We start from the raw sequence: 25014 nt of genomic DNA on the forward strand, positions 1-25014 counted from the left end.
CCAGATTCATCTGGCATAGGTTTTATTGTGGGTTTTCCCTACCCAAAGTCTTCACTCCATTGGCATTCAAGGCCTTACACATGGCACCCATCTAACTTCCCAAATCATCTCACTGCTCTAAATACCATTCATTCATTAAAATATATTTCCCTTCCTTAAAAAATAACAATCTAGGCACAAATCACTACATACACACCTACAGATCTTTTAGTTCTATACATGTTTTAGTGAGTGATAAATGTAAGATTAAATAGAATAATCTGTAGAGTTTAGAAGACAGGCACACAAAAAATATTAACTAAGTATCACACTAAGCACTGCATGGATTAGTTTATTTTAATATTGAAAACAATCTTATGTGGTTGGTACCAATATTATCCACATTTTATAGATGAGGTAATGAAGTATAGAAAGATGGACAAACTTGCCCAAGGGTACATGGCATGTAAGTAGCAGAAAGAAGCTTTAAATTCAAAGCTAATCCAAAGCTGCTATTTTGTTTGTTAATGTTGAATTATACAATATTTCTAACATAGAGAAAATAAACTAACACCCATGCAATGAAATAGATAGTAATATTTGCCTTATTTAGTTTAAAGTTCTCTGTCTTCCTCTCCTGTCCATTCCCCTCCTTCTCCAGATGTTTATGGATATGTATCTCTGTGACAGAGCTACAAAAAAAATCTTGAAAAGATACATGATAAAGTGAGAACAGTGCTTTGCTCTGGGAACAGGGCTGAGGATTCCAATGGTTATCCATCATTTTTCATTCTTAAAAAGCAAACAAACAGATTTCAAACAAATGTGACATTTGTTAAACCTAGGTGGTGGGTTATAGGGATCTGTATAACGCTTCTATACTTTTATGGTTTTGCATAGCTAAGTTGTCTAAAAAGTACCAAAATATAGGTTAATGCTGATTCAAGGCTTAGTCTAGAAACTGGTATTTTTAAATGATACATCACTTTGATCCTAACAGCTGCAAAAAAAAAAAAAAAAAAAGGATTATATAGTAGGTGGACAGTTGTTAACTGCAGTGTTGAAAGGACTTGTGTTCACAGAACAAACAGAAAGTGAGCTAATATATACATTCTCACACATACACTATATTAATTTAAAAGATGTAATCTTACCAGGGATTTACAATTCCACATAGTAAATGCTAATGAAAAATAGGTCTTTTAATATATTTAATGCTTTATTTTTTTTTAAACTTTTTTTTTTAATGTTTTATTTATTTCTAGGAGAGAGAGAGCGTGAGCAGGGGAGGGTCAGAGAGAGAGGGAGTCACAGACTGAAACAGGCTCCGAGCTGGCAGTCAGCACAGAGCCCGACGCGGGGCCCGAACCCACGAACTGCGAGATCATGACCTAAGCAAAAGTCGGACGCTTAACCGACTAAGCCACCCAGGCGCCCCTATTTAATGCTTTATTAATATAGGGCACAAATGTATGAAATCTTATTTTAAATAATTATAAAAAATAAACTTATTTTCGCCCATTTAAATTAAGCCAGATTTCTTCTTCACAGCTGAAATCCCTATGTACATTTAAATAAGTATTGAAGACTGATTAATTCAGGGCTTTTCTAAAAATCAGAAATGTAAAAAGAATCTGGCTTACCTAAAATATAAGGAGCTTTAACTTTAAATATATTATGGAAATGACAACACAAACTGCATTAAACCCAAATGGCAAGTGCTTCTCAATCCTCCGCCGAGACAGCATCAGTTTCCAGGACAGGAGCCTGGGTACTTCAGTTGGTTAAGCGTCCAACTCCCCATTTTCGCTCAGGTCACGATCTCCGGTTCGTGGGACCAAGCCCCACGTAGGGCTTTACACTTATAGCATAGAGCCTGCTCTCTCTCTACCTCTCTCTCTGCTCCTCCCTCACTTGCTCTCTCTTTCTCAAACAAATAAACATTAAAAAATATTATCTTCTGAAGTTACAATAAATCAGCTAGTCAACAAGAGTAAAATGAACAACTGAAAACAAAGCCTTATGAATCCATTAAATTTTTCACAATAGCAAAAACTCTGATATAACGAAAGTAACAAATTTTAAATGATGGTGTATGTGCTTAATCATGCATAGTAAAATATTTGTTTCACTATTTAAAACTAGAGATACCACTCCTCAACAACTTTTTCAGGATCAACTAGAAGAATTAAATAGTGCTTTAGATGTTAATGCATCAAATATCATGCTGAGATATTAACCTTACTTTACAAATAGGAAAATTTTTTAAAGAAGCATTTCATTTTGCCTCCGCCATTAAGTCAATTTAATACTCAGAAGTATATCTGAGCTACTGTAAAAAAAATTAGTTTACACAGTACCTGAGCAAAAGAGATATCTTCCTTTAGTTTTAATCTTTTCTAATGTTTATCTTGCTCTGCTTATTCCTATAACTGTCATTCCAACTTTTACTTTAGTTTATTATAGGAATTATTACATGACAATAAGTACCATTCCTAAAAAAACATGTACATGACAAGTACAATTTACTTATATCCACCTTTAGCCAAAAAGTAAAATTCTAAAATAAGAAACTCGAGAAATTGTGGCTCTCATACTCATTAAAGATACCCATTTCATTAACCATATTATTATTAATAAAAATCAGAACGATACTGTTATGCCCTTAAGAAGTCCACAGTAGTGAAAACCAAATGTATCCCTTCTGCAGATTTCAACAGGTCTAGAGGCTTTCTCCCCACCAAAAGTACTGTCATCTATATTTCTCCTTAATATATCACTAGAACATTTTCCGATACATATCTCTCTCATTCTTCTCTCCCCTCAAGGTAAAATAAATCTAAGAGATCCTTAGCAACTCACTTGTCTTCCTCAAATTATGCAAATCCCTTTAATTTATCCCAATCTTAGCCAACATTTTCCCTGAAAGAAAAAGCAATTTAGAAAGAAAATTAAAACAATGGTAAGGAGGAGACTTCAAGAATTTCAGAGAGGAACTCGGTCATTTATAGACTCTTGCTCTTCAAAGGACATCCTGGCAATAAGAAAATACATGAAATCTGTATGTCAGGGGGCGCCTGGGTGGCTTAGTCGGTTAAGCGTCCGACTTTCGCTTAGGTCATGATCTCGCGGTTCGTGGGTTCGAGCCCCACGTAGGGCTCTGTGCTGACTGCCAGCTCAGAGCCTGGAGCCTGTTTCGGAGTCTGTGACTCCCTCTCTCTCTGACCCTCCCCTGCTCACACTGTCTCTCTCTCTCTCCTAGAAATAAAACATTAAAAAAAATTTAAAAAAAAATCTGTATGTCAGGTTTAGAAAAGTTTTTTAAATGACAAAACAATAAGAGTGGGTATATTTTTAACTCTCATATCATGATCAAAACTAGAGGGTTAAAATACTTCTTTGGAAAGATATTTTAAATGAAAATGATAAAAAAATTAAGTAGCTTGTCCTAACAACTGGAGAAACTTGAACATGAATTAGATTTCAGATGATATGTGAAATTATTAATTATCTTAGGTGTGATACTGATTGTGTAGAAGAATCTCCTCATTCTTAGGAGATGTATGAAGAAGTATGTAGAAATAAAGTCTCATGACTACAATTATACTTTCAAGTCATACAGCCAAAACCAACAAAATGTATGTACTCATTTCTAAATAAAAATGAAACAAATATGGCAAAATGTTAACAACTATTGAAGTGAAATCACTTATTTACTCTTCTTTCATTCATTCCCTTCATTTATTTGCTTCTCTGGATAGTAAATATTTTTAATTAAAAAAATCACCCCAGAAAATAGCTTTCCTGATTTACTGCTATACTAACAACTCACTGAATGGAAATACACGTTCCCAGAAGACAATTTCAATGTAGTCTGGAATCCCAAGAACATAGGTAGCTTGCTTTTAGGAAAAAAATTTAGAACAGTACAGTCATCTACAAACTCTTAAAAGTATTTCATAAATCAACAATATTTTAATTGATACAGAGCCCAACATACAGATAATGATTCCCACAGAGAGAAAACAATTCTCCTGGTCATAGACAACCTATCCACATCCCTCATTAATTTATCGGCTCTCACCAACGAACTTAACAAATCTAGGTCACTGCTCATGAAGAAAATGCCTTCCTTGAGATCGGGCAAGAGGGGTCCCTTCCTTGGGCAGTACCATTTAGAGGGTCTGGTTCCTCTGCACATCCCTCCTAAGGGCCAAAAAGATATATTACCCCTTCCCTCCTCAAAACATGCTCCGGGTATGCAGGAATTCTCTTCCTAAAACAGTCTCACACCTACTTGCAGAGCCTACCTCCATCTACTACCTAGGTCTGTTCTCTCAAGGAAATCCTTGTAGGGCAAGGGATATATATTGCCAGTCTGTGTATGCTTAGGACAAAGAGATGTGAAGAGGAAGGTAGAGCTTGTAGATGGAGGCTGAGAAGTCCACAAGTGTGTATGAAGCCCCTGGGACACACAGGATGAAACCTGGGTGGGAAAGAGAAGTAGAATGTTCCACTTCTGCCATGTTCTGGACATGGAACTTTAGAGTTCAAGAATTCTAAATTCAAATCAGTGCTTCTGTTTGTCAAGGAAGAAGGACAGAACCTATTTAACAGTTTATTGGCTTTATTTACAACTTTTAAATACTCTAACATACAATAATGAGAGCTTCTATTTGTACTTTTCCCCGGGACCCACAAATATTAGGGATATGCCTGGTTATGTAAGAAAAACAAGCAATAAAAAGGAAACAGGATCAGAGAATCTTTTGTAGATTGTACCACTAGAAAGCTCTGTAAACTTTACATCTGGGTCTCAGTTCTTACAACCGGAAACTTCTAAAAATTGATTCATGATTAAAAGTACTTTTAATTCTTAGGGCGCCTGGGTTGCTCAGTTGGTTGAGTGTCCAACTCTTTAATTTCAGCACAGGTCACAATCTCACAGTTTGTGGGATCAAGCCCCTTCTTGGGCTCTGTGCTGACAGCATGGAGACTGCTTGGGATTTTTCTCTCTCCCTCTCTGTCCCTCCTCCTCCCCTGCTTGTGCTCTCTCTCTTTCTCAAAGTAAGTTAAAAAAAAAAAAGGAAAGAAAGAAAACTACTTCTAGTTCCAAAAATTAAAAAAAAATCCTTAAAGTAAGGAATCATTATTAAACAACAAGCTGGCTTAACAATTTATGAAAGCACTTTCAAATTCATTGTCACATTTATTAATTCCAAATATATATGTTCATGTATTACAGACAAGAAAACTGTAGAGATGGTAACTTGCCTAAGACTCCTATGCTATTATGACAGGGCCAGAACTTGAACCCAGTCCTCCTGACTCTAAAATAAGTGCTTTCTCCACTTTATCAAAGAAACTAACATCTGAAAACCCACCTCCAAAAGATTTGCTGTCTGACACCAGAACTGACAGACAAATGGCTGATGCCAAGGACAAATATGAAAATGATCTTATTCCACTCCTTCAAAAATAGCTCATTTATCTGATGACAAAACTTCATGGCTTCTACTTTCTAGTATTATGCTTCAGTTCAGTAACATACAACCACATGCGTAACATTAAGAAAGCATTAAAAGCACGTGACATAAAGCAACAGGGTCAACAAGAGCATTTTTACAAAATAAAATATGGCAACACTTTGGAAATCAGATTATCTGGGAAAAAATAGTACTGAGCCATGCAGTATTATAATATTTAATGACTTAGCTTGAAAGTATATAAAATTATTTTGTAATCAATAATAATGTAAACTGTTAAAACAAAAATAGCAGATTATGTATTACAAAATCATAACTTCTTTATCTTTTCCCAGCATCTACTTTTCTCAAATCTGTGTTCAAGTCTTAGGTCTGTGATTTATGGACTATCCTAAGTCTAGTTTCCTCATTTATAAATTAAGTTGCCAGTATTAACATCATAAGATCATTGTGAAGATAAAATGTGATGACCTATGAAAAAACGTGATGCACCCACTGTGATGTCTGGTATAGAACAGGGGCTTACTAAGTAATTACTCAATAAAAATTTGTGTGTTTTTTTTTTAAAAACCACTGAATTTACTAAAATCAGTTAAATATGCATTATTGGGAAATATGAAACTAAGTTTTGGACAGTCAACTCTAAATCACTGCCTTCTAGATCATGAGATTACCCCTAGCATGAGAAGCAGAGAGAAAAGACTGAAGAGAAAAATAAGGATAGATACTCAAACAGCTTTTCATAACAAGATGTCATAAAGTCATAAACTGGGTCATTGTTAAATTTATTCTTTAGGGATGAGACTGGGTGGCTCAGTCGGTTAAGCATCTAACTCGGCCCAGGTCATGATCTCACAGTCTCTGAGTTCAGCCCCACATCAGGCTCTATGCTGACAGCTCAGAGCCTGGAGCCTGCTTCAGATTCTGTGTCTCCCTCTTTCTCTGTCCCTCCCTGGCTCATGCTCTGTGTGTGCGCGCGCTCTCTCTCTCTCACTCTCTCAAAAACAAAAAACAAAACAAAACAAAACAAACACATTAAATTCATCCTTTAAAGCAATATCTCTAATTGGCCTCATGACTTGTGGAAGGCAGAATAATGACCCCCAAAGATATCAATCTCCTAATCACCCAAATCTGTGAATACGTTAAGTTATGCTGCAAAAGAAAATTCAGACTGCAGGTGAAATTAAAGTTGACCTTGAAAGAGAGAGAGATTATACTAAATTGTTCAAGGGCCCAATGCAATCACAAGGGTCCTTATAAGTGGAAGAAAGAGGCAGATGATGGTCATACAATGAGAGAAGGACTCAACCAGCTGTTGCTGAAGGGGGCCACAAGCCATAGAATGTGGTTGGCCTCTATGCACTGGCAAAGGCAAGAAAATGGATCCTCTCCTACAGCTTCTAGGAAGGAATGTGGCCTTGTCAACACCTTGATTTTAGCCCAGTGAGACCCATTTTAGACTTCTGAGTTCCAGGACTATGAGATAATAAATTTATGTTGTTTGAAGACACCAAATTTGTGATAATTTGTTACAGCAACAATAAGAAACTGATACATGACTATATATTCCCAAACTCAAAGGCAACAGAGGCTCTGTATGACCCTGAGCAAGCTATTTAACAACTCTATGCTTCAAGCCTCTATCTGTAAAAAGAGTAGGTGATAAGATCTACCTCACAGAATTGTTTCAACGGTTAAATGAGACAATATGTGAAGCCATGAACATGACTATAACTGTTCCATACGTATTGGCTATTTGTTATTATTATTATTCACAAGTATACAAGTCTTCAAAGGAAAGTCTGTACATTTACCTTGATTTTCTAGGGCTCTGTCTAATCATGGGTATAGACAACAATTTATCTACAATGATGTTCATTATGCCATCCAAGAATAATACACTGGTGAAATTATGGCACTTCTACGTTATAAATTATTATGAAGTCATTAAAATAGGAGTGTAAGTCTTCCAATTAAGGCCAAGATGGAGTAATAGGAATTTACCATCACGTATGGAAAAACCAAAAAACCAGGCAAAATATATAAAACAATAGTTTTTAAACGATGGACATCAGGTAACACATAGAGTGATCCCTGAGAGAAGGGAAAGAGATGAGCTAAGATTGACTACTGTCTCAGCTTACTTCAAGGGGAGTGTTTCCAAGCTGCAAAACAGAGATAGGAGGCAGCCACATGAATCTTACAGCCTCCTTGAGTTGAGGGGACAGAGCTGGAAGTTGAGGAAAGCCAAGGCAGCTAGTATGCAGGGAAAGTTCTGGAGATGAGACAGCTTCACAGGGAAACACCTCTAGAGATCTTCATAAAGTCCCCTCTCAAGGTTTTAGGTGAGTACTGATTAGTGCTACTAGTTCGTGGAGAAACTACCCAAGGCCTAGTACAAACTACTTGAAAGCAGACTTCTCACTAGGGCCAAGAATAGTTCATCTTCCCAGAGTGGAAAATCTTGTATTTCACAAGGTACTGGACAGAGAAGGCTATTGTGTCAGTAGCGTGGGAAAATTAAAGATTGCTCTAGTCCAGCCTCACAAATCCTAAAAACAGATCTTATACAGAGAAGCCAATTTCTAAGTAACTACATCCTAGAACAAAATTCAAGAATATTTATAGGAATGTAAAACTTTCCATCATTTAACAAGGTAAGATGCAAAATGTCTGGCCTCCATTCAAAAATTATCAGGCATGCAAAGCAGAAGAAAACACAGACTACACTGAGGGAAAAAATCCATCAACAAAAGCAGACTCAGAAAGGACACTGATGATAGATGTAGTAGACAAGGATAGTAGCACAGCTATTATAATTATACTCCAAATGTTCAGTAAGTTTGAGGAAGGATTGAGCATGTTAAGCAGAGACGTGTAAAGCGTAAAATGAATAAAAATGAGATTTAAGAAACATACTGGATGGTGATTACACAACAGAAGTGTAGTGAACACATACTAATAAAAACTATCCCAAAACAGAACCACAAAATATGCAAACAAGGGGCACACGGGGGCTCAGCCAGTTAAGTGTCCAGCTCTTGATTTCAGCTGAGATCATGATCTAACAGTTTGTGGGTTTGAGTCCTGCACTGGGCTTGAGTCCTGCATCCCGCTCCGTACTGAGTGTGGAGCCTGCTTGAGATTCTCTCTCTCCCTCTCTGTCTGACCCCCTCCCCCACCCCCTTTCCCCCCGCTGTCTCAAATAAATAAACTTAAAAAAAAATCTAAAACGAAAGGCAGTTTTGGCTTAATTAGACACAGATTTTTTTTAATCATAAATCACACCTTTGTGCATACATAAGAAGGAAAGTGTAAGTGAAATAAATCAGTTGAGGTATTCCTAAAACTGCTTCAAATTCAGAGTCCTAAGCTTCATCAATTTCCCACTGAGAGTCATCAGTATCTAAGTTCATCCCCATAAAATTACCTTGGGTGCCATGAAAAATGCTGGTGATGAAGCATTTCCTAAAATAATTCATAATATGAAAAGCCAAGGCTGAGAGTCTCCCAAACATGGTTCTGTAATTATGCAAAGCTAATTTTCTTTGAATCGGGCTCCAGAAACATTGCCAGCACTTAGAACAAGAATTGCTTTCTACCAGGGAAAAGTGCCTTCTGCTCCTGTCTCCAGAATTTCCTTCCATCTGCTGCCTCCCTGACACTCTGAATGCATGTACAGGTAATTCTGACCACTTCACAACCACTGCCTCCTGAGAGAGATTATAAAATGCTATCAACTGAAAGATGCATCCCAGTTTCAGAGGTCTTCAAATATCAAAGATGTAAATCTTGTAGTAGATGAAATAAAATATTCTTATTAAAAAAAAAAAAGTGTGTCCTCATAAAGACTGTACACTAACGTTCATAGCACTTCTATTCATGATAATCCCAAACTAGAAGCAGTATCTTCTTCCAAAAGACAAGTGGATAAACAAATTGCAATATATCCATAGAAAGGAATACTGCTTAGGAATAAAAAACAAAATGAACTACTATACCTGTACCTACTGGATGAATCTCAAAGCAACTACACTGAATAAAAGAAACCAGAGAGTACACACTGTATTATTCCATGGATGTAAAATTCTAAAAAGTGCAAACTAATCTATAGTGACAGAAATCAGATCAGTAGTTGCCTTTGTGGGGTGGGGAGTGGGAAATGGAAGAAAGGAGCAACAGGAAACCGTTTAGGGTGATGAGTATGTTCATTACCCTGTGTTGACAGTTTCACTGGTATATATATATCAAAGTTTAGCAAAGTGTACACTTTTAAGTATGTTCAGTTCATTATATGTCAAATATATCTAAATAAAGCTGAACATTTGAAACAGAAAAAAAATAGGTAAACAGATACAGAACATAAGACTAAAAGCATACACACTGCATGTCAACTATACTTCAATTTTTTTTTTTAATGTTTTATTTATTTCTAGGAGAGAGAGAGAGAGACAGCGTGAGCAGGGGAGGGTCAGAGAGAGAGGGAGTCACAGACTGAAAGAGGCTCCAGGCTCTGAGCTGGCAGTCAGCACAGAGCCTGACGCGGGGCTTGAACCCACGAACCGCGAGATCATGACCTAAGCGAAAGTCGGACGCTTAACCGACTAAGCCACCCAGGCGCTTCAACTATACTTCAATTTTTAAAATGACTGAAAGCATAGATCCCCAAATATAAAAAAGGAATTATTTCTATTTGGTGTGATAAGGAGTGATTTTTCTTGCTTATGCTTTCTAAACTTTTTCTGAATATTTGCAAGGAACATGTTTACTACCGTAGTTGTCAAATGTCTAGATCTTTTCATATACTAGGCAGTCAGTAGATGCTTGAAATAAATCACTTTCATTAATAGATCTGAAATATTACAAATACCCAAAGGAGAAACACAAAGCTACATAAAGTAATATTTAGAATCCACCACCATTTTAGATTATTTATATATCTTGTCTAGGCATATACTGCTTACAATACATTATTCGAGAGGCTGGTTCATGTATATTTGTTATATGGGTCTTATCGCCCTCATGAGTTACAGAAAAGCAGAATGCCTACCATATGTCTTATATATGTCAAGTATTAAAAATATATTTGTTGGGGCGCCTGGGTGGCTCAGTTGGTTAAGCATCCGACTTCAGCTCACGTCATGATCTCATGGTTTGTGGGTTCGAGCCCCGCGTCAGGCTCTGTGCTGACAGCTCAGAGTCTGGAGCCTATTTCAGATTCTGTGTCTCCCTCTCTCTCTGCCCCTCCCCTGCTTGCACTCTGTGTGTATCGTGCTCTCTCTCTCAAAAATAAATAAATATTAAAAAATTAAAAAAATAAAAATATATTTGTTGAATTCATCAACAAATGAATATCTTACAGACAAAACTATCTTAAAATTATAACTGCATCAGTGCTTAGCACAAGGCATATTCTCAAAAGCACATACCAAGCACATACCTAAAGCACATACCAAGCAAAGACTACTTTTTATTTCACACACAGCATGGCATCATGCAAAATCATACAGGCTGACAAAGTACTTATGAAACTGAATAAAAAATTTCCAGAATTTGTTCATATAATCACAAGCTTCCAACATGAAACACAGCTCAGAAATTATACAATGGTACTCTGAGATGTTATGGCATTACACAGGGTTCACAAAGTAAATGAGCTCCTTAAAAAAAAAAAAAAAAAGGCTGATTCCACGTCTAACGGAAATTAAAAACACCTTCTTGCACCAGAAAGCAGAGAAATAATTAGACTGATAAGGACATGTTAAGAGGGCATGGAGTTGGCTTGAAAGGATTTCCACTGGCCAAATATTCAAAAATAATAATGACAATAGCTTATAACATGTTTAATGTTCTTTTGAATCCCTGGGTCCAACTCCTGATAAAAAAAAAAAAATTCCACTTTTTAATTTATTTATTAATTCCAAAGGGGGAAAAGGTACTTTTACTAAGTGATAAAACTCAACATCACCAATAATGGGACAAACTAACATCACGCCTCCTAATGGAATTCAATGGAATTACATAAAATCATCTGCAGCATTCTTACCAAAAAAATAATATTTAAGCTGTATTATGAAGAAACAATTAGATAAATACAGGCAACTGGCTTGGACTTTTTAAAAAATGTCAGCATCAGGAAAGAACAACAAAAAGCCCAGAAAACCTGTATTAGGTTAAAGGAGATTTAAGGACTAAATTAACATTTAATATTAACATATAACATTAACATTTAACCACTTAAATGCAATGTCTGGCTTTTTGACTCGGATCCTGGATTTTAAAACAAACATCTCTAAAGAACATTATGGGATAGCTTAAGAAATTTGAATTTGTCGGGGGCCGCCTGAGTGGCTCAGTCGGTTAAGCGTCCAGCTTCGGCTCTGGTCATGATCTCACGGTTCGTGGGTTTGAGCCCCGCATCGGGCTCTGTGCTGACAGCTAGCTCAGAGCCTGGAGCCTGCTTCAGATTCTGTGTCTCCCTCTCTCTCTGACCGTTCCCTGCTTACGCTGTGTCTCTCTCTCAGAAATAAATGAAAAACATTTTTTAAAAAGTTAAAAAAACAAAAAAGAAATTTGAATTTGTCAGGTAGGATGCCTGGCTGGCTCAGTTGGAGTGTGCAACTCTTGATCTCAGGGTTATGAGTTCGAGCCTCACTTTGGGTATAAAGATTACTTAAAAATAAAATCTTTTTAAAAAGAATTGAAATTTGGATTGCATAATATTTGTATAGGATTATATTGGATTATACATTATGATATTTATTGTTACTATCTGTTAATTTCTTGATTGTGATAAAAGTATACTTATAGGAGAATATACCTGATCTAAGTAGAGCTATGTTAAAATAACTGGGGGTGGGGGCATCTGGGTGGCTCAGTGGGTTGAGTGTCTGACTCTTGACTTCTGCTCAGGTTATGATCCCAGGGTCGTGGGACTGAGCCCTGCGTTGGACTCCATACTCTGCTTAGGATTCTGTCTCTCCCCTTCTCAGCAGCTCTCCCCTGCTCATGTACTCTCTCTAATATATATATATCACAAACTATTGCAAAACTCTTACAATTATATATATATTCACTGTTGATGAATTCAACAAATATACATATATATAACATATACATATATAAACTATCATGATATTTTTACTGGTGATACTAAGTTTTAACACTCATTAAAAGTACCTTTTATTAAAAATAAAAATAAGAAAGCAACTGTGGCAAAAATTAATAATTTATGCGTCTATGTCAATGGGGATATGCATGTTTATCATATAATTCTTTCATCTTTTCCACAAGCTTAAAATATTTTTCAAAATAAAAAGTTAAATAAAATGATATTTTCAAAATCAACAGTTGAAAGGCATTCATAATATTAACATTTCTAATATCATTTAAGCTGACCTGAACCCATTTTTGTTCTTGTAAAATAACAAAACACAGGCCTAGCCTTATAAGTATCTTCCTATTTTACATTTAGTACCTAGCATAGCAACTGACATATAAATAGCAGGTGCTCAAAGAACATGTGCTGTTTCTGCTAAGCAATTAGTAGTTGTTTGACTTTAGGCAGGTCGTTTCCCTTCCTGACCCTTCAAATACTTGATCTGCAAATTCTGGGAAATATTACTAACTTGCATACAACCACATTATTACCAAAAGACTCAAATAATGTTAACAAAACCATTTTCCAAAATACTGTGCAAATTTTATTACTATTTCTATCTTTATTCATACTCAATGTTTACTATTTTAATTTTTTAAAAATTACTTCTGAAAGTCTTACATTCATTTGAGGTATTTAGGAGAATAAAGCCCTGGAAAATTTGTCTAGCAGTATCACCTTATATTTCTCAGTAACTATTTCTTTTTTGAAAGAAAATGTAGTGTTCCAAGTTGAATACATAGCACAGTTGAATACATCACACAGCTTTGTTAGAGTTTTGCAATAGTTTGTGATAAATTTAAATAGATGAGAAACTCAAAAGAAGAGGTCCAGTTGCTTTCTTGGCTCTGACATTCACAAAAGCAACTGGACCTCTGACAGTTGTATAATATATGTTCATATATTATTATATGGATACAAAGAATCAAATAATGAGAGACTGCTAAGAAGTCATGAAACAAAGAGATAACCTAGAAACTGCAACTCCTCCTTTAAACAGGATAGGCCAAAAAAATGTATTTTTTATTTGTAAATCACTCATTCCAAAACATTTAGCTGGACAGCGAAGGGAAAGTGCTGGAAACCAATGTCAATCAAAACTGAATCAGAAATGAAAAGAGAACAACTCTGAAGTAATATAGATCAAATAGGAAAGTATGATTTTTCCAGTTTGAGTTCTTTGAAGGCAAAGGACCATATCCTTCATTTTTGCAACCTCACTACCCAGCATAATCTCATACACCTGGTGGTCACCTAGTAAACGTTGAATGAAAGCATTAAAAATGCAACATTTCCAAAACACACTTTTATAAAATTCAGTATACACAATTTATACCTACATTTTACAAATAACAATAAGGGTGTTTTTTTTTTAAGACTAAAGATGTATTTAAAACTTTGACACATTAAAAACTATATATACCAAATAAACAAAACCCCCCAAAAGTTAACTTATCTCTCAATTTGGAGACAATCAGTTATAACTGCATTTTATAACAACACACGAAATCTAAGTATGTGACTATTGTATGGTATCACTCTCATTTCTGAGTTTAAACTACAATATGAATCTGATAACTAGCTAGGAAGCAAATTTTTACTTCTCTAGCACTGTTTTTGGTTGTTTTTTTTTTGTATTTGAGAAGAGAAGAAAACCTTGTCCAGCTCGAAAATTCTATGAAATTCCATGAAACTGTCAAAGTAAACTTGTACTGCTTTCAGGCACACAAACATATTCATGCAGGAAAAAATCTTGCTTTAAAGACTGTCCTTCTTTCATAATTGGTAAGGTATTACTTACATCATAAATGTGCAAGGTATTATTTGTACAGTTGAGCATAGCAAATTACCAGATTTTATTTAACTGAAACTGCAATCCAAGCTTCCCAACAATGTGCTTACTATCCCTTTCCCTATATTACCCACACTACATTGTATTAAAATATTTCCTTAGTTTAAAATAATCTCAGCCGAATAAATGAAGAAACCTGATCACCCACAATATGTATTCCAAAACCACCGTGAATCCATGTCATCATAATAGGTATAAAGTTGGATGGCTCAGTAGCCCTAACACATTGCTTTCAATTTCAGACATTAATAACAAGTAAATGAGTAGTCCTAACCTATTTGGAAGTGCACCTCAATAATGAAATTAAATACAATAAAATTTTGTTAGACCTACTTTTAAGTTTGGCTTGGATCTCATGCTCTTCTCATACTGCACAAATCCACAAATTTCTCACCAACTGCTGCTGCCTCTTCCCCACCCCTGGAATTCACTTCCTGTTCACTTTTCACCCTTAAGTATGCATGTTAGAGGTCAACAGCCTTAAAGCTGCTGTTAATGATTGGAGTTTCTGTTACTCTGCTTTGTGGTAGGCACTGCAGAGCTCAACTCTTCTACTACAGTATGGTACACAGGTTAGTTATTAGAACTAGCTACTATTCCACAAATTTCTCCATTCAAATAGAATATTTTCATCCTGAACACATGACAGAAACGTCAAAGCCAAAACCTAGTTCACTTTAACTGGGGGGGGAAAGGACTAAAAGGGAAATTCCTAGACATAATTTCTATTCTGTGTTCTGGCTTAGACAAGAGGAATTCTGAAACTTATTATGAGCAATACCACACCAAATGCATAAACTCTGATCAAGAGAGGGATGGTGTTTTATAAGATTTTTAATTGGTTCAAGGAGACAATCTTAAAACTCCTTAATTTTTTCTCTTTTTGTCCAGAATATTGGAGTGACAAGTTTTTTTAATTACATTTATCTGTTGCTTTATTGACTTTAAAGTCACCACTAGGTGAAAAAAAACCTAGCAAAGAGCTCGGGATCCTCTGAGTGCAACGAAAATGAACATACAGCAAATCCCTTTAGTTTTACATAGGTTTTCCTCTCTTTTTTAAAAACAACTTTCTTTATACACAAAATTAGCTATGTTTCTGCTTAAGAAATGTCTTCCAACAGGTTTTTTCTACAGTGGGGATCCTTACTTAGGTGTAAGAATAACCATACTTGAATATACAAGATCTCCCTATAAAACTCTTCATCTCTTCCTAACATTCTACCACCGTCGCCCTCTGGGGGTGAGAGAGGGTGCCATATAATTAAAGATTTTCATGCTTAATAGAATACATTTCAACTATCTGGAAAATGTACTTATCTTTAATAAATTCCCTGACATTGCTGGATAGCAGGGAACTTGTCACATTGCTTTATCTTTCTTCATTATTTGTAATCACCACTCAGGAGCTAAACAGGCAACAATATGAATGATACGTGCTGCGATGAAGCCCAAAAACGATAACTGCAGAGTCTTAAGAGTGGAAAAGAACCCACCAATTTAGTCCATTTTACACCCACTACAGGAATTTTTTCTGTGACACATCTGAGCCGTTTTATTTACCTGTTTTCCTTCAAAGAGATTTCAAACTTCTTCCTCAGCATTACATGATCATCTGCTGCTCTGTGACTTTCACTTAGCAGGCCTAATTCTGACCTCCAACATTCTTTTTTTTTTTTTTTTTTAATTTTAAATGTTATTTATTTTTGAGAGAGAGAGAGACAGAGCACAAGCAGGGGAGGATCAGAGAGAGAGGGAGACACAGAATCTGAAGCAGCTCCAGGCTCTGAGCCATCAGCACAGAGCCTGACGTGGGGCTCAAACTCACAAACTGTGAGATCATGACCTGAGCTGAAGTCGGATGCTTAACCCGCTGAGCCACCCAGGTGCCCCTCCAACATTCTTTAAACACTTGAAGAAAGCAATCAGGTTTATCTTTGGAGCTTTGTTGTTGCCATCTTATTTATTATACAATTTTATAAAAAATGTCTTAGCACTCTTGGAAGCAATAGCTATTTTGGTTTACTTCTCTTTGTTTTAGCAGTGTTTTTCCCTTGGATAAACTATTTGCCAACGTGGCCAGAAAACAGGAGATGCATGCTCTTTTCCACTTAAAGATTCTAAAACAAGTTTCTGCCTCATCAGTAGATTTTTGAAAGGGGGAGGGGGTGAGTAGGGAAAAATCATTTCGTATATTATTATTACATATCACAACATACTAACATCCTCTGAAGGAATGGAAAAGTGGGTAAGACAACATGTAATGGAATCAAACTTGGTTTGAATCCAGTCTGGCCACTTGGGTATCTCCACACTAGCTGTGTGACTTGGGGTATATACTATTTAACTTCTCTGTATCTTAATTTCCTCCCACGGAAATTCACAGAAATAACTGTATCCAAATAAAAGGAGTGTGGTGAGGGATGATGTGTTAATAAATACTAAGTATTCAAAATAGTGCTTAGCACAAAGTAAGTGCTCTACATGTTAGTCATAATTTTTGCTACTGCTGCACATCTATTTTAAATTGAATTGTCATGGTTATATATGCAAGAAAAATATAAAGATATTTTAATTAAACATGATTCGGATTTTTCCAGTGCTCAATAACTTTATTTTTTACATGGTTCTTAGCAACCTTGTAATGGTAAACTATTCAGCATTCAAAATCATTTTCATAAAAACAGTTAATGACTTGAAAAATGTCTGCAACATAGTAATTTGGAAGGTGAAAAGAGCCATTTGCCAAAAAGCATGAACTATAATGACCTCAACTTTATTTCTTAAAATGCAAAAATAAAGGGGCGTCTGGGTGGCTTAGTCGGTTAAGCGTCCGACTTTCGCTTAGGTCATGATCTCACGGTTCGTGGGTTCGAGCCCCACGTAGGGCTCTGTGCTGACTGCCAGCTCAGAGCCTGGAGCCTGTTTCCGTCTGTGACTCCCTCTCTCTCTGATCCTCCCCTGCTCACGCTGTCTCTCTCTCTCTCTCTCCTAGAAATAAATAAAAAAAACATTTAAAAAAATTTTTTTAATAAATGCAAAAATATGAAAGTGAAGGACAGGGATGAGAGACAACAGATCTCAATGGAAACTCATACAGCAAAATGTCAACAATGGCCTCTTTGGTAATGGTATTACAAGTAACATTTTTTAAAAAATTTTAGTGTTTTAATGTTTTTAATACTTATTTCTTTTGGGGAGAGAGAGACAGTGTGTGTGTGTGTGAGCAGGGGAGGGGCAGAGAGAGAGAAAGAGAGAGACGTGGAATCTGAAGCATGCACCAGGCTCTGAGCTGTCAGCACAGAGTCCGACGTGGGGCTCAAACCCAAGAACCATGAGATAATGATCTGAGCCAAAGTCAGATGCTTAACTGACTAAGCCACCCAGGCGCCCCCCCAAGTAACTTAGTTTTAATTTGCTTGTTTTATATATTGTCCAATTTTTTAAAAACCACATATTAAATTTTTATCCAAAAATAAATCCATTGTTTTAAAATGTGTCCTACATAAGCTATTCAAACAGTTCTTTCTCTACTTTCTTTAAAAGCCTATAGGTAATGTAAGCTTCCCTATCCTTGGGAAGAAAATCAAATAAAAATGCAAGGTACTAAATAAAGTAATGAATTCATCACCATATGAGGCCAACAAGGAATTATGTGTAATTCTGAACATCCTAAAATTCTATTTTGTTTTGACTGCTTTTCAGTTATCCCACATATTTTACACGCCTATCAAACTTACACTAATTGAACTGATAACACTGAGAGATCACACATGTTACTTCTACTTTACAAAGCAGACAAAAATAAAAGATTTTCTGTTACAAAATAGCAAAAGGTGTTTGTCATAAGAGAGCAATGAAAAGTTTATAGTATGTTTTCCTCAAACTTCCTGTGCTCTAAAACTTACACAGAAAAATAAGCTAGTACTTTCTCTTATGTTTAGTGAGTACTTCTATTTAGGAACACTGGCTATGGCTTCTTACCTTTTTTCTTTTCTCATGGTAAAATTCTAGAGTCAATTATATAAGAAATGTTCTCAGCAATATTCACTGTTTGTTTGTTTTTTTAATTTTTTTTTAATGTTTTATTTATTTCTAGGAGAGAGAGAGACAGCGTGAGCAGGGGAGGGTCAGAGTGAGAGGGAGTCACAGACTGAAACAGGCTCCAGGCTCTGAGCTGGCAGTCAGCACAGAGCCCGACGCGGGGCTCGAACCCACGAACCGCGAGATCATGACCCGAGCGAAAGTCGGACGCTCAACCGACTAAGCCACCCAGGCGCCCCCAATATTCACTGTTTTTAATGACTGACATAGACTTCAGAGTACTTACTTCAAGACATTTGAAATTATCTCCACAACCACCCCACCTCAGGTGGGAAACAAGAAAAAGCAAGGCTTTGAAGTGTTCTTTATGCATCCAACACCCTTACTGGAGCCTTCTAGAATTCTCAATAGAGTGCCACTATGAATTTTCACACATTAGGTTAAAGAATATCTTGTTTCAGCTATAACAAAATGAATCTCATTTTTTTAAATTTGGATAAACCAAAAGTTATGCCAAAGAAGAGATTATTTTTTAATATCATAATATATATATACATTTAACAATGTTAATTTAGTCTGAAATGAAATTACTTGCAATTAAGAGAGACAGTTAAAAAAAAACTTAAAAGAAAAAAAATTTATTTCCAAAGAATCTGGGGGAAAGACCATAATAATGTAGGAAGAGCTACTCATTAATCAACATTTTTGCTATGTAGTAATCATAACCATGCAGAACATGCTGAAAATTACATAGATGAAAAAAACCTGTAAGCTCTGCCAACATTTATTAAAATTACACATATTAATCATTCAAATTTCACATATTTAGGATATGTGACCTATGATTCAGTGCATATAAAGCCTATCTACAACCTATAAAACTCAATCATAATAATCCTCTACCTTCTCTACCAAATCCACCCTTCGTCTTCACCCCCACAATCGACAACTACCAAGTATTATTCTTAACACTAACAAAAAGTAGGAAACTTGAGAACAGCTTTTCAATAGGTCCAAACGGTTTTCCAAATGAACTGCCCTTTATCCAGTTTTGAACATCTAACATAAATAATAAGAAGTTAGCAAAATAAAACAAACTCGGGAACAAAAAGGTGAAAAGATTTAAACAAAGCCATATAAATGTATCAGTAGAGTAAGATGATTTATGAAGGTTGCTTAGGATGGATCTGAACAAAATTTCTCTGAGATAATACTATCTACATGTTAGCATAAGGAACTACTTTAGTTATTTCTAATTACGCTTTATTCATTCCAGATCTATAATTTCTTTCAAAGGCAGTAGAACACGTTTAGAAAAACATGAAATAAAAAAAATTAAAATGATGACATGGCTCCTAGAAAAATAAAAGTAAACAGTAAATAAATTCTGGGTGTCATAACTTCAAGTATACACTAAACAAAATGACTAGTCCAACTAGTCAGAAATGTAGCTATTAAGTAGGTAGATGACCCTAGGTTCAGGCAGCAGGGGTTTTTCCCAGGGTCCTTCTAAAGAAGATGCTTGATCCTCTTCCAGTAGAGGGAGCAAAATCATAATATTCTACTCAGGCCACGAAAGAAGAGGGAGGGCTTATGAGTGTCTTTTAAATATCTTAAAATCTATCTAAACATTTCAAAAAATGTACTGAAAATACCATTTGAAACCAATAAAATCAAGCTAAGGGAAAAGATATAAAGATTTTATCTTCTTCAAACACCTGGAGGCTTTGAAATGAATAAATGGTCCCTAAATGTTCAATTTCAAGTACTGTGATATATTACATTGTCCACCAAATCTCAGAGGTAACCAAGTACTGAAGCATTTTAGGAATCCTTAATTTAGCAAGATTTCAGACAAATGATAAAATATTACACTAAATTCCTTTTTATAATAAAAGCAACATGGTAACATGACAAAAACTATAGAAAACAAAGGAAAGTATAACTGCACTATCCTGAAACAGCCTATTTCAATATTTTTCTCATATGCATATTTTCATACTGCTATGAGAAAAAGCACAAGTATAAAAACCTTTAGGAAGTGCTTACTATATACTAAGTATAGTTCTAAATACTTTTACATATTATAATTTTTTTAGTCCTTACTGAAGTTCTACTAAGTAGATCCTGTTATTATTCCACATTTGAAAGGTAAAGCAAATGAGACACACAGAAATTATATAATTAGCTACAAATCACACAACTAGTAACAGTAGCTAAGATTCTAACCAAGGTAGTGTGGTACTGAGCCTGTACTCTTAACCACTTTACTGTGATCTTAACTTTGAATTATGCTTTTCCCCCATCATTAATACGGTCTTCAGTGTTAGTCTTCAAAGTCTTTTTAATGCTTGTGACAGTCCACCTATACGCTACAATAATAAACTACGATGCCTCAACTGTCCTATATAGATAATAGAAGATAAATATCTTTGGGTATATTACTTTTGCCACATTTTGGGTATTTTTATATTCAAATATACCACCAAGTTGTTTTTCAAAATATCTGTATCAGTTAATGAAGGCATACAAGTTCTAATTTCACCATAAACTCACCAGCATTAAGCATTAACATTAAATTTTTTTCTAATACATAAAAATGAAACCACACTGCAAACTAAATTATTAAAGTTGTATATTATTCTGAATGTTTTGCTTATTAATTCAACTTACCTTTTTATGAATTTCAGCTCCTATGCTTTATCCAGTTATCAGCTGAGGTCTTAAAAGTTTGCTTATCAATTTATATGAGCTCTTTATAGGATTATTAACATAATAAACATTGAGATAAAATGTCCCCAGTCTACTGTTTTGCTTCTAATTATGGTTTTCATTTTTGACAACAAATTCTTCCGTTAAAGGCAATTATAATTGAAAGTTACCAAAAAGGCTTTAAAACCTGACTATTTTCTAAATAGAGAAGTTAATGTATTGCTCTGAGCACATCAATGAATAACTTCCAAATAGAAGACTATTAAAGCAACAAAGTATGTCAAAATATGCATATTCACCTAACAGAATGACTGAGTTTCAGCAACCTTCAATATGTCTCACATAAAATTAACTCAACAAGTAAAAGTCCATCCTACCCCAAATCACCAAAATAAAAGAGCTACAAACCTGTCGCTGTAAATATAGGCGGTTTCTGTCATGTAAATGCTGATGATTTGAAAGTGATGAATGCCAACTGCGAGCTGGACTGTGCAACTGAGTTTGAGCCATCTCTGAAGGCCGAGTTACCAGATGTGAAGTAAACTGCCGTTCAAGGTCATGATCTAAAACATGACTTGAATGATCTTGTCCAAATGTTGCCTCATCAAATTGGGGGAGGAGACCCTCCTGCAGGAGGTCTTCTGGGTCAAGTCCTGTGAATGGCTCAGTTTGAGACTCCACTTGATGAAGTAAATTCTCTTCTAAAGATGAAAAGCCATTAGTTTCTACGTGATCATTGAAATGGCCCATTTGAGTTCCTGAGTCAACAGGATCTGGGAAGTTCATGTGCACAGGAGATAATTTTGAATTGCTATAATTACCCTGAGGATGTGATGAATGCAACATTTGGAAATTACTTGAATTCAACGATGTATTGGGATTTAGCATATGCTGAGTGGATTCTTGCTTGATTCCCCTATGAGGTGAAAAGGAATTACTTCCAGTAAAATCAGATAAAGGCTGATTTGTATGATTAGGTGCAAGAACGGCAGAAGACTGCAGAAGACTGTTGGGTGAGACGTGATTACTGGGAAAGGAATAATGTGAAGAAAACTGCTGTGAATTACTGACAGAACAAGAAGTCATATTTGGAGAAGGTCCATTAAAATTCCCTTCTTGGTGATTGCTACACTTGAGGAAGTGCACTGAAGGATTTGATGTTTGAGGAAATTGCTGCATTGAGAGAGACTGTTGCGACGTAGATGCATTCGTAATTTGTGATGAGTGGCTAACACTGACTCTGTGTGGACCAGAAACATTGACATCCATAAAATTTTTAGACTGGCTAAGAGAATTTTGCCCTGGGTTAAGACTGTTTCTGCTTTGCTGTGAGCGTAGTGAAGTGCACTGTGTTTGTTGTTCACTGGCCTGAAATAAGGCAAAGTCATGGTGTACCACAAAGCTTTTATTTGGATGCATAGGGTGAGAATGTCCTTGTTGATGGAAAGGAGACCCATTTTGATTTGAAATGCTGGTAGCTGTCTGATGGCCCCACATTGGACTGCCATCTGCTACATCTGGAAACAAACCATTGGGTTGGTTTTGGGGGTGGATTGGAGAACAATTAAACTGAGAGTGTGGAGATAACACGTGTTCAGCTGGGCTACCAAAAGGCTGACTGACCTGGTGAAATTTCATTGAATCAAACTGATTTAACTGCTCATAATCAGTTATCTTCTGATGTGTTGGAGTACCTTGAACATGGTTCAGTGAGTCTATGTGCAAAGGTTCAAATTCTGCACCCAGGTTCAATTCATCGACTAGTGAAACAGGTCCTGGCTGTACAAATGCATCATCTGACAAACCTTCTAAGGTCTCACCAAAAAGATTGGCATCATCAAAAAAGTCCATCATTGGATCTGTCATCTTGAAAAATCCAGTGACGATCTGGGCTGTTTACTCCAAATGAAGTATATTCAGCTTCTCTATAGCAGATATTATCGGATCATTTCCAAAGGTCATCAACTAATCCGAAACAGGTCAATTTCATTATTGCTCTAGATAATGACATGTCATGAAGTGTCAGAATCCTAGGAAAATAAGAAAAAGCAATTAAAGTTTAATGACGAGTATTCATAGAAGTTCTACAAAGTTTATATAGGATTTAAAAAACCTATAATCTCAATGTACAGTATTCTTACTAGAATAATTCATTGCAAAAAGCTCATTAATATTCCCTACAAAGAAAAAAATGCTGGTGCATGGGACATGACTATATGCATTTAAAAGCAATAATGTATACGCTTCATTTTGAAGTTCATATATTTTGACAGAATGTAAACTTGAGAATGGTATGTCAGAACTCTCACTTAGACCATAAAACTGCCAACACTCCCCAGCAGTTCCGCCATGTATAAAAAATATATGTATTACACTTGAAAGTTATGTCTTGTTAAGATCGCTGACATCAGATCTTCTGATTAGTTGACTGTGTTGTGATGTTTTGCTCTAGGCCTCCTGAGCAGATAAATCTATGATTTCATATAGTATGTGGAAATATGTCAAGAAGAACAATTTTAAGATTTCATGTTAAACTGGCCCAAATGAGATGAGTTAGCCATCAGGTCAGCAGACAGGTGGTATGTTCCCACATCTTGCTATCATGGTGCCCTTGCCCACCTCCATGGAAGATGAGCCTTCCTAAGAGCCGACTGATTTAGATACCCATGTAGTAAAAGCAAGCAGCTTCCTTTTAATGGTCACATTCATTACTCTGTCCCTACGTCTCCTGCTGTCCCAGTAAATCATTTGTAATACAAATATTGCTTATTTACTAAACTGTACAAATAGATGTGTGGTAACAATCAAGCTGAGGCAAAAATAAACAGGAGCAGCTTGAGCTAAGCAATAAATTAGTCTTATGATAGTCTTAAGAGAAAAAATGATTACATTTATGTAAATATATGTATACACACACACACATACACGCTACTTCTGTGTGGAAAGGATCTAACATGAAACAGCTAGCTAATTTTCTTCTAGGCCTGTATTATTCAAAACATTTTTAACAAAGGCAATTTATGGCTCTGCCCTATTGTCTTGCATAGAGAACCACAAAGGAGGTTCCTGCTCCTCTACATATTAGTTTATTTAGAAATTAGCAAAGGCCAGTGGCACCTGGATGGCTCAGTTGGTTAAGTGTCCAACCCTTGCTTTTGGCTCAGATCATGATTGCACAGCTTCACGGGCTCAAGCCCAGCATCGGGCTCTGCACTGGCAGTGTGGAGGCTGCTTGGGATTTTCTCTCTCTCTCTCTCTCTCTCTCTCTCTACTCCTCCCCTACTTGCACTGTCTCTGTCTCTCTCAAAATAAAGAAATAAACTTTTAAAAAATCAGAAAAGGGCTAAGAAACCTTCCAGAACTTCTATTTTGGAAGGCCCATATTAAGAAATATCAATTTCCTAAACAAAATGTTCATTATTTTAATGTAGAAATACTTTTGAAAAATTCTGAAAAGTAAAAACTACCAAAGTCTACATTAATTTTAATTAGAAATTGACTTATTATTAATCACAGTGGTATCTAGGTGCTTTAACAAATATACGATTTTAGAAGTAAAACACAAAAACAAATATTCTTATAGACTTTATAATTGCTATGTGGTCTCAACTGAACAAAGCCATCAGAAAAATATAAGGAAGGTTAAATCACTTCTCTGGAGCATATATTATTTTCAGCTTCAGACTCCAGACAAGAGAACTTTTATGTATACCTAAGTCATTAATCAGGAAATCCTTGTCTTACGCTTTTATGGATGTATGATTATCAAGAAGAACATA

At 35.8% G+C, this 25014-nt stretch overlaps 1 protein-coding gene across 6 annotated transcripts in view; it reads right to left on the reverse strand.

Moving 5' to 3' along the window:
• The window catches only part of CHD9 (chromodomain helicase DNA binding protein 9), a 155792-nt gene extending 132574 nt beyond the window's left edge, over positions 1 to 23218 (reverse strand). For all 6 annotated transcript variants that reach the window (XM_039241375.1, XM_039241365.1, XM_039241356.1 and 3 more), the window contains exon 1: positions 21644 to 23218. In XM_039241375.1, coding sequence (XP_039097306.1) covers positions 21644 to 23101 — 1458 coding nt within the window. In that variant the 5' untranslated portion in view covers positions 23102 to 23218. The remainder of the gene's footprint in view (positions 1 to 21643) is intronic.
• Between the last annotated feature and the right edge of the window lie 1796 nt (positions 23219 to 25014).

This window comes from Hyaena hyaena, unplaced genomic scaffold (genome assembly GCF_003009895.1).
Source record: "Hyaena hyaena isolate Hyena2069 unplaced genomic scaffold, ASM300989v1 scaffold_7, whole genome shotgun sequence".
In the NCBI taxonomy this organism is placed as follows: domain Eukaryota; kingdom Metazoa; phylum Chordata; class Mammalia; order Carnivora; family Hyaenidae; genus Hyaena; species Hyaena hyaena.